At 58.6% G+C, this 10,608-nt stretch overlaps 1 protein-coding gene and 1 non-coding gene across 2 annotated transcripts; one reads left to right on the top strand and one right to left on the bottom strand.

Annotated features, from left to right (window-relative positions):
* On the bottom strand, positions 1–4,952 carry UBALD1 (UBA like domain containing 1). Its single transcript, XM_027527990.1, has 3 exons — positions 4,703–4,952; positions 1,358–1,420; positions 1–1,095 (listed from the first exon to the last, which is right to left on the bottom strand). Exons 1-3 carry the CDS (start codon positions 4,820–4,822, stop codon positions 742–744), a joined length of 537 nt encoding a protein of 178 aa, XP_027383791.1. The 5' UTR covers positions 4,823–4,952; the 3' UTR covers positions 1–741.
* Positions 4,953–9,083: 4,131 nt separating this feature from the next.
* Positions 9,084–9,217, top strand: LOC113884054. The gene has a single exon (XR_003508803.1). It is a non-coding gene; the product is annotated as a small nucleolar RNA SNORA1 (small nucleolar RNA).
* The last annotated feature ends 1,391 nt before the right edge of the window (positions 9,218–10,608 follow it).

The raw sequence follows: 10,608 nt of genomic DNA, 5'->3' as shown, positions 1-10,608 counted from the left end.
TGGTGGTTTGGAACTCTTTCTTCTCCTTTGTTAAAAGGGGGAAAGGAATTGGGGATGGGGTACCCCCGGGCTCTGGGGAGGCATGCAGGCAGCCCCAGCAGGCAGGCGCTGGGGGATGGGTGGGAAGAGTCCTGGAGTTTCCCACAATCCTTTTCTCTGCAGGGAAGAGCAAGGCTGGCTGCCCAGGGAGCAGGAGAGAGGGGCAGGGCCCTGGGGGGAAGGGCGGCGGGCGAGGGGGGCTCACTCTAACATGCAAAGTCCAGCTGCCCCATAAACTAGGTTGCTTCTCGAAGAGCGACATACGTATAAATACACAGACACAGCTACACGCACACATGCGGAGAAGGCTCTGCGTTCCCGAGGGTGGGGATCTAGGCCCGCCGGCCCCAGGGAGCTCCAAGGCAGGAGCCCGCCCAGTCTCCGGCGTGGCGATGCTCCGCTGCCCCCGGGGCCGGCGGGGCAGGGTGGGCGAGTCCTCTGGGGAAGGCTGCTTGTTCTCCGAGCTTTTGTCCATCAGCACCCAGGTGACTCGAAACCAAATCCATGGAAGCGGGGCGCCACAGGCCTGTGCCGCCGGGCAGGCGTGCGGGCAGCCTGTGGGCTGGCTCGAGGGTCCGGTCTCTCCCCTCCAGGGCTCCGGGGAAAAGGGGTGCAGACAGAGGAGGGTGAAGGGGGCCCGCAGAGACGTCCTCTCCCCCGCCCCACGGGGTCCTGGCCTCCGGGAGGGGGGAGGGGCCTCCCTTATCTCTCGGCCTCCATGGCGGGGTGGGCCCTGGGTTCCGAGGTGGCCTGTTGGGGGGCCAGGGGCGGCCAGTCTGACGCCGGGGAAGTGGGGGCCGGAGTCCACAGGGGCGGCTGCGGCGGCTGGTGGTGCTGTGCGCCCCCTGGGGGTGAGGCCGCGGCTGGCCAGCTGGGCGCCGCGAAGCTGCCGGTGGCGGTGAGCGGGAAGTGCGGCGGCGGCGATGTGGCCGTGGCGGCCATCGGGCTGCCGCTGCCTCCGCTGTGGAAGCTCTCGGAGGCCTTGAGGCGGGAGAACATGGTGAGGGCATCGGGGAAGTTGGGGGGCGTGGCGGGGGTGTTGGCAGGAGTGCACATCTGTAGGGGGAAGAGGGAGGGGATGAGTGCCCCTTCCAGAAGGGCCCCTTCCCCAGTGCAGCACCCCCCGCGGGCGGTCCCCCAGCCCGGAGCTCACAGGGGAGCAGAGCGGTGCCCACGTGCACAGGCCCACGCGGCCTGCTGCCCAGCTCCCAGGAGTCCCTCCCAGCGGCTCCTTCCTCAGGCCTGGGCGGGTACCCCCGACCCCCCAGCACTGGTAGAGTCCCGCAGGGATGCCCCTGGGGCTACAGGGAACACTTACCATCTGGTGGTGATGGTGGCTGTACGGGATGTTGGTCTCTTGGAAAAAGGCGCTGAGGGCCGTCTGTAGGAAAAAAGGCCCATGCTTACCTTCAGGACCCCAGTGGCCTTGGCCTGGCCTTCCTTGACTCAGCACCACCCGGAGAGGTGCTGTGGAGCCCTGGGCTGGTGGGCAGGGAGGACCCTCAGGACACTGCCTGCAAGCTGGCTGCCAGGTGCGTCCAGCTTACCTGGTTTCATCACCATGAGTGACGTGAGGGCCTGTCTCATGGGGAAAGGGCTCCAGGAGACTCTGGCCCTATGGTCACCAACTCTATGGGCGGCAACTCCTTACTCCTCCCTGAGTTTCACTTTCCTTGTCTACGAACCAGAGGATGGCAAAGGCACCCCGATGTTGAGAGCCTGTAGCCCACCGCTCCTCTCCTGGGCTAGCCAAGGGACCCTGCCCTGCCTCTCGATTTATCCTTCTGCACCAAAGGGACTAGGAGGCTGGCAGCCATGCTCCTGAGGTCCCCGGGCCAGGCTGGGATTAAGTACTGTGCTGTGGGTTTCCCACTCCTATCCAGTCGTCGGAGCCTCCCAACAAACTGGTGGAGCAAGAGGTAGGTTGCAGTGGGGTTCGCACCCAGGACTGTGAGAAGCGGGTGGGAAAGGGGGTGGCAGCGGCTCCGGGTCAAACCAGCTCCTCGAGTGGCCCTGGGGGGCTGGGGGGAAGGGCCCCCAGGGCGGTGGCCTCTGGTACTGGTGTGTCCTGATTCGGCCCCTTGCAGGACAGGCATCCAGGAAAATAAGGGAACCAGCTGCTCTTGCGAAAGTGCAGGGTGAGGGAGCCCGTCAAGTATGTGAAGGGTCTGCGGGCAGCTCTGCCCTCCACGCCGCCCCCCTTGGGCTCCCCGCCCACTGCGGCCCAGGGCTGTCAGCCCCCTCCCCCACTCCCAACACACCCAGAAACCCAGCCTGGCTCCCAGGCTTACCCTAGGGGTTTTATTACTAGAGTAAATTCAAATGAATTATTCTGGGAATTTCCTGCTGGAGACGCCCTACCCCAACGTCCCTAAACAGGGGTGTGGGAGCTGGGGGCGGGGGGAGAATGCCTCGGTCTCTAAGCACCTCCTTGTGACACCTCCCGGACCAGGAGCCCCAAGGGACACCAACCTATTCCTCCCCCAGCAGCAGCCCCATAGACAGCTGCAGTGTGTGAGCATTCCAGGGAGAGGCGGTTGCCCTTTGCCTGCCTTCCTAGAGCACCCCCAAACTTAAAGCACAGAGGTCCCCCTCCCCCAGCAGCCTTCTGTCCCCATTAACACCTGAATCACAGAGAATATGACCCCAAAACAGGCCTCCTGCTGGTCCAGCCCTCAGCCCAAGTGGCTGCCAGCCAGGGGTAGAGGCAAGGAATCCCACTCACTCCCAGGAAGACCTAAGGGCTGGATGTTCACACCCCATTTTTACCCTGAGAACCTCCCTACTAACCACATCCCCACTTTACACATAGTGAAGCTGAGATTCGGGGAGCCCAGGACTTGTACCATGGGGGGCCATCAAAGCTCCCCAGTCTGCAAGCTGTTCCTGCCCGTCCTGAGGTCAGAGTTTCCCCAGGCATTTTAATCTTCAAAGATACATTTTCAATTCCAGTGACCAGGAGACACCAACCCTGAGCGACTGCCAGCCTCTGCCAGGCTCTGTGGGCAGGGCTGCTTCCCACCGGACACCTGCCCGCCCAGCCAGAGCGGGGGACATGAATGCAGATGTGGGACTCCAGCAAACTACCATGAATGTGGTTTTGCAAGTTTTGCCACATCCAGCTCTAGATTAGGAAGCTTCCTGCAGGGTGGGGCTGCCGGGCTGGGAAGGGGGGGCTGCCCATGCACTCCTCAGAGGTCAGCTCACAGCTCACGGCCCCCAGGTACAGCGATGGAAACTGAGGCCACAGGGTGGGACCTGCCCAGAGAGAGCGAGCAGTGTCCCATCTTGTGATTTGAGGACCACCCCAAGATTAGCTGTCAGGTCCCCCTGAGATCTCTGGTGGGAAAGTGAGCAAGGATTCCTTTGAGTGGACAGGCCACTGCCTCCCCAGACTGTCCCAACTTTGGGGCAGGAATTATTATCTCTGTCCCACCCCACAGGAACCTGAACACAGCCCCCAGGCTCCCTGTCCCTCCTCTGGCGGGGAGTACCTTCCCTGAGCTGGCTTCCCATCTAGAAACCAGGCTCCCCAGCCCAGGCTGGGCACGGACTCTACAGAGGACTCTACAGACCGAGACTGTGACCTTACACCTGTGAGGGGTGGAGCTCAAGGGGCTCTGGCCTCCTTCCTAGATACCATCCCGGGTTATTTCTGGGGCAGTCGAGTTGGGAAGGCCAGGTGGCCTTTTGGCAAGCCCTGGGCACTAGTGCTCTATGGGTCAGGGAGGCCTGGGGATGTGGGGGCCAGGCTGGGGCAGCCCCACCTCCCGCCCAGCTGGCCGAAAGCCACTGAACCGTGTACACCAAGCCGTGCGCTGTGCAGGCAGATTCAGCAGCCAGCACAGGAGGGCACCTGGATACGCCTCCGGCGCGGGGTACACAGATCACACCCTTAGCTGTCGTATGGGGCTCTGACACACCACTTGGACACCCATGTGTGCACACGCCTGAGTACCGTCTGCAAAACGGTGACCTGTGCGTACACGGAGCGCACACAGCCCGCACCCGCGCCGCGGGCTGGACTGAGTGTTTACACACACAGACGCCAACATGCCCACACGTAGCGTGGCGCGTGCGTAAATACAAATGCACAAGTACGTGGACACGCGCCGCCGAGCTGCCCACCGGGCACGCAGACCCTCAGACCCACACACACCGGAGGCTCCACCCGCGGGCTCAGGGCTTCCAAGGCGGGGGCGGCGCGGGCCCAGTTCGGCCCAGGCCACGGGCGTCCTCCTTCCGGCTGCCGAGCCGACTGTCCGTCGGGGCCTCAGCGCCGCCCCGCCCTGGCCGTTACCGAACAAAAAAGGGGGTCCCCGGAACCCGATCGCCTGGGGAATCTGGGGGTTGGGGGGGGCGGGGATTCCGGACCCGGCGAGGGCAGGCCGCCCCTCCCGCCCACCCCGCGCGGGTGGCGTTTCCGGGGGCCGCGTAGTCGCGGCCGCGCCGCTGGGCCTGACCCGCACGCCGCGTGTGCGCGCCGGGGCCCGGACGCCGGGGCGCGCGGCCGCCTGGACACCGGGGCCGAGAGCGCGGGCCCGGCCCCGGCGGAGCGCGCCGCGGCACGTGTCCACACCCGCCCGCACACGCCCCACAGCAAGCGCCGCCACGCGGGACGGACACCCAGCGCCCCGGGCCCGGCCCAGCCCCGGCCGCCTACCTCGAACTGCCAGTGGGCCGCCTGCAGCAACTGCTTCGCCTGGTCGGCCGCACAGCCGGCCGTCAGTACGAACTGGTTGATCATGACCTGGTGCTTGAGCTCGTCCATGTTCACGGACATGGCGCCGCCGCCGCCTGCCCGCTCCAGCCTCCCGCCACGGTGCTCTCCTCCGCCTCACGCGTCCACCATTAGCGAGCCGGCTCCGGCTAATACAAATATTTACTGTGCGGCTCTGACTCACCGAGCCTCGCCTCGCTCCGGGCCGCGGGCGGCATGCTGGGATATGTAGTCCCGCGCCGCTTCCGCCGCGCTCGGCCGGGCGTGCGGGCCGGGCCCGAGGGTGTGTCCTGAGTGTTAGGCGCCTACTTAGTGTGCAGAAGCTGGACGGGCGCGTGCCCAGGCCGTGACTGCACCGATTTGGGTGGGTGGGCGGGTGGTCCGGAGGCGGGGGCTACAGACCGGGCACGGGCGCAAACGCTGGTTGTTGGCCAAGACCCCAGGATCCCGAACCCCAGTGTGGTTGGCATCCCCCGTGTTGACTAGGCGCCTTATTTTTGCACAAATCATCAACACGAGGGCCATAAGGCACCGAAAGCCTGGCGCACTCAGTTCAGTCGCTCAGTCGTGTCCGACTCTGAGACCCCACGGACTACAGCATGCCAGGCCTGCCTGTCCATCAGGCGCCTACAAATACTTGTTCAGTGAATGAATGAATCTGCCCTTTAGAGTTCTACTTCGAGTCACCGCCTCCAGGGAGCCTTCCAAGCCTTCCCCAACACCCGTGGACTGGAAGCCTGCATCTCCCACTTGTAACGCTGGTCCCTCCCTCCCTGGCCCGATGCTGGACCAGGCACAGGAGGCCTGAAGAACGCTGGAGGAAGCGCTGAGGGCTGGGACTGACAAGGGAGGCCCGCAGTCTCTGGAGCCCCGGGGTACCCCTCCGCGCGACGCTCTCACTTTCCCACGCAAAATCTCGTGCGCTTGGCCGGAAATCTCGACTCTTAATGTGCGGGCGCTAGGACCGCTCGGAGCCAGTTCCGGGGCGGCCCCCGAACTTCCACTCCCAGGATGCCCCGGTTTATTTGCATCTTTCAGTCCCGAGTGACGTCAAGTGAGTGAGGCCGCTCCTTGGCCAATGGATGGCCGCGAGGTGTTAGGACCTGGCCATATAAGGTAAACAAAGCTGGCTGCCCAATGAGGCAGCGGCGGGGGCGGGCACTGAGTAGGGGCAGGCGGGGGCGCATCACGTGGAGGGCGGGGGCGGGGCTGAAAAGCGCGTGGGGGTGGGGGTTGGTTGCGGGCTGTGTTTACAGCTCCACACACGCCGTTTCCGGTTGAGGTCGCCGGTCGGGTGTGCGGGGAGCCTGGGAGAGGCCCAGCGTATTTGGAGCTGGGGCTCGGGGCTCGGTTGCCCCGGCTCTGAGCTTATTCCGGTTCCCCGCGCTGCCTGGACCCGTTTCAGTAGTTGAGCAACTCTTTATTGGGCCCTTACTCTGTGTCTGGCTCTCACCTGGCCCCAGGCATGCAGAGAACAAACTCTAGTAGAAGGGTTGGATGGTGCCTAGGGTGGAGTGTGACGTGTGTCAAAAGTCCCTAGGACAGGTGTAGAATTTGCCAGTGTGGGAAGTGTCTTCAGGAAGCAGGGACAGGCCCTGGAGATGGCGGGTTAAAGGCCATTGAGGGGTTTTGGTACATCTGATCCGTTATCCGCGTTAGAATCACTGTGGCTGAACAGTATGGAGACCAAATGGTGGTAGAGAGGTTCAGTACTGTTAGGCGATGTTCTGGGTATTATCTGGTTCCAGGGGAGCCCGTCCCTGCCCAGGGCCTTGTTGCACAATTGGCTCTAAACTTCAGTTTCCTGATTTGTAGAATCCTCATAGTTCTCCCAGGACTGCTCTGGGGCATTAATGCCTGTGGTGCTTAGAACACCGTTTCTAGCACCTCTGTGCTTCCATCTGGACAACTGTAGGGAACTCAAGGCCCATTTTAGAGATAAGGAAACTGAGGCTGGGATCCAGACCTCCTTACACTCTTGACAGTGTTCAGAGCCAGTGGAGAAGACCAGGCACCAGTGGGCCAGCAAGGTGTGTTCCTGGCACAGGAGGGTGGGCGCTGTCCTGGCAGGGCCCACTGGGGACTTTTCTTGCTTAGAAAGGCAGGAAGTACCTCCCTGTGCGTCCTTCACCCTCATTTGAGCACCATTCGGGTACCTGCCCAGACTTGCGCAGCCCTGAAGGCACTTTTCCAAGCCAGCCCGCTGGCTGGGGTGGGGCAGGTGGGGACAGCAGGAGCAAAGGTCACCCTTCTGCCCCCTGTGGCCCCCACTTCTGCCTGCTGTGGCCCCCCGGCCAACTTGTTTTCCAAGGGGCCTTGGGGAAGGGAAAAAACAACCTTGTTTTCAGCCAGGATCAGACTGGCTAGAGAGTGGACTTTGGATTTCTTAGCAGGCTCAGATGGGGCCTGACAGCTGGGGCCAGTAGATGGGGGGAGGGCGGTATAAAGGGCATTTCCGGCAGTGCCTTCTTTTTACCTGAGGTCCAGGGAGGTTGAGGCCCTTGGGAAAGTTGGCACTACCAGTTTATGGAAGGCCCGGGATCCCAGTCTCCTTCTCTCCGAGTTCATTTTTTCAATCACTCCACAGATGTATTTATCACACATCCACAGGGTGCCTAGAATTAGGGATCATGCACCCTCAGAAGGCTTGAGAAGTCTAGGGGCTTGAGGGACTTACACTCTGAGGCCCTGAGTGTGGCTGGGGTCTTCCTTTGTGTTTAAAAGGACCAGATGCTGCCTAACTAAAAGTGAAAGTGACTCAGTTGGTCCAACTCTTTGCGAATACTACAGTGGGTAGCGGTTTCCTTCTCCAGGGGATCTTCCCAACGCAGGGATCAAATGCAGGCCTCCCACATTGCAGGCGGATTCTTTACCAGCTGAGCCACCAAGGAAGCCCAAGAATACTGGAGTGAGGGTAGCCTATCCCTTCTCCAATGGATCTTCCTGACCCAGGAATCAAACTGGGGTCTCCTGCATTGCAGGTGGATTCTTTACCAGTTGAGCTACCAGGAAATCCCTGAATAACTGAGGGGCCTTAAGATGTGGCCACCGCCTGACCTCTGATCCATGTCCCTGAACTCTCCATGCCTCCTAGATTCTAGTTGCACTGGCCTTTGAGCTCATCGATCTCACTCAGCTTCTCAGGGCCTGCTGCCTCAGGGCCGTTGCACAGGTGGTTATCCTTGCCTGGAATCTGGGCTGACCCACTCCCTCAGAGTTTGCCTGGTTGGCTCTTCCTTGTATTTCAAGTCCTAGCTTAAATATCACCTCCTCAGAGAAACCTTCCCTGACTCCCCTAGCAATAGTAGGTCTCTCCTAGTATTTCACTGCACCTCAGGCCACTCCCCTATAGCACCCGCTGCGTGTAAAACTTGCTCACCTTTAGTGTCTGCTTCCTCACTAGATGTTCTGTATCTGGTGGTTTCACCATTTAATCTCTATTGCCTGGCTCTTTGCCTGGCTCACTGCTTTTCATATAGTAGCTGCATGATAAATATTTGTTGAGTGAATAAATGAATCAGCCAAGATGTTGATAGTAGAACCAGTATCAAATCAGGAAGTGCCCATCTCCCACTGGGACATGGATAAGCACAGAAAAATATACCTGAAGTCCAAAGCTCTATTGAGAGGAGTGTTTTAATTGATCCAATATCAGCCCATGGAAATGACTGCCCTGGCCATGATCTGTAGGGAGGACATTCTCTTAGAATTATTTGTCAGTGGGAACATCTGGAGCCACAATACCCTCCTTCCCTCCCCGCAAGCAGGGAGACCGATCAATTGAATGCTGTGTTGGTATTATCTGTTTGTGTATGTATGATTGAACAACGCTATGTGATTCAACAGAAAAAAATTTGAAGTGAAGGAAGAATGGTCGCATGGGGTGGAGGTATCTTCAGGCCTATCTAGGAGCAAGAGACAAGAAATCTGGTACTGGAGCATTCCTGTGTCTGGGTGATGGGGGCTGGGGGTGACAGGGGAATGTGACATTAAAAGGAGTGGCCTGGTTCAAATTCCAGCTTTATTACCACTTATCTACTATGCAAACTGAGTGGGATACTTCATTTCTGCCAGCCCCTTTCCTGTTCCTGTTTCTGTTTTCTTGGGAATGAAAACAGAACCTACAGCAGAGAATTTGTGGATAGGGTTCAACACCAACATCTGGCACATAGTAGCTGCTCAGTAAACGGGGTTCTTGCCTGCACGGCAGAGAGGTTAGTTAGATCAGGCTCCCCCAAGACCTGCACTCTCCCTTACAATCACACAAGTCCTTCACTTCCTTTGACTTTTGGCTTCCCAGGCCCCATGAAAATAGGAAGGTTGAAGCCTCATTCTTCTGAAAATGGGCACTTGTTCATGGTGTCCATAAAACTGTTAATGTGGCTACGTTGAGAACACAGGTTTTGCTTCCATCACTGTAATTTTATTGCAGTGGTGACAATGAGACCTGTAACATTTTTTTTTTTTTTTTGACTAGGCTCATGAGTAAAAATTGGATATAATATGGCTTTTCAATATTAGGAAAGATGAAGGAATAAACAAAATTGTACTTGCTATATTTAACTTCTAGAAAGAAAAAAAAATAGGAAGGTTGGATTCTGGAGTCCTGAAAGGTGTTAAGACTCACTTTAATGTGGACAGTGGTGAATTTACCATCTAAGACTCGTAGCCAGCCTCTGCCCTCCCTAGCTCCTTTATACATATACATATAACTTACTTGTTTGGCTGCACAGGGTCTTGGTTGTGGCACACAGGATCTTTCAGTCTACACTGAGGCATGTGTAGTGTTTTAGTTGAGGCATGCACACTCTTAGTTGCACTATGTGGGATCCAGTTTCCTGACCAGGGATGGAACCTGGGCCCCCTGCGTTGGGACCACAGCGTCTTAGGCACCAGACCACCAGAGAAGTCCCCCAGCTCCTTTCTTAATAGAACAGGCTTGTCTTGGGAAGCCACTTTCTTCTCAGAAGAGCCGTTTCTCAACTGAAAAGTTGGCAAAAACAGATCCTCACTTGCCTGCTTACAGAGTTCTGCGCGAATTAAAAGCCAGGAAAGCACCTTACAACCTGTGAGGAGGCTTTAACTCTAACCCTGATTCTTTTTGTTTATTTATAAATATTTATTCAAATGGAAAGTTGGGGAATTCCCTGGCGGTTCAGTTAGGGTCTAACCCGGATTCTTTGAACGTGGCTTAAGCACCCTTAAGCCCTCTCTTCTTTGTGCTTCAGTTTCCCTGTCTTTAAAATGGGGAGAGGTTTACTGCCTCTGCGAGGGACTTGATGTCTTCAAAATAATTGTCCTGGACGTGGAGACGGTGAGATGCCTTGAGTTCTGGACAAGGTGCTTCGCTTCCCATGTGGGCACTCCTCCAAGCAACCTTGGGTTCCACCCCCAGCTCTTTTCTGCCGGGTGGCAGGTGAGGGTCTGCCCTCTGCTGGCCGGGCCAGGAGATCAAACCCTGGGAAGTGGGGAGAACCATGGTAGCTCAGGGAGGTATTTCAAAGAGAGAGTAAATGGAAGGGGTTGGTTCCTCGAAAGGTGTATGTACGAACAAACTGTTAAAAAGCCAAAGACTTATGATGTTAGTCTCATGCTTTGGAATGCAAAGGGCTGGATACTTTGCAGGGTGGTTGATGGTCTCTCCCCTCTGGACTCAGGTCCGTTTGGTTTGTCCCGGAGGGTTTGTCAACAACTTCGGAGAGCCCGGGCGCGGAGCTTCCTGGGAAGTGTAGTTCCCCGTTGGGCTTTCCACGCCGCCGCTCGGCCCCCACTGCGACGAGGGGACTCCATTTCCCGAGGTGCTTCGCGCTCCGGGGGGGGAGGGGGCTGCCGTGGCGTCGGGCCCCGGG

This window comes from Bos indicus x Bos taurus, chromosome 25 (genome assembly GCF_003369695.1).
Source record: "Bos indicus x Bos taurus breed Angus x Brahman F1 hybrid chromosome 25, Bos_hybrid_MaternalHap_v2.0, whole genome shotgun sequence".
NCBI classification, from domain to species: domain Eukaryota; kingdom Metazoa; phylum Chordata; class Mammalia; order Artiodactyla; family Bovidae; genus Bos; species Bos indicus x Bos taurus.
Note: the sequence above shows the minus strand (reverse complement) of the source record. Positions and strands in the feature narration are given on the sequence as shown.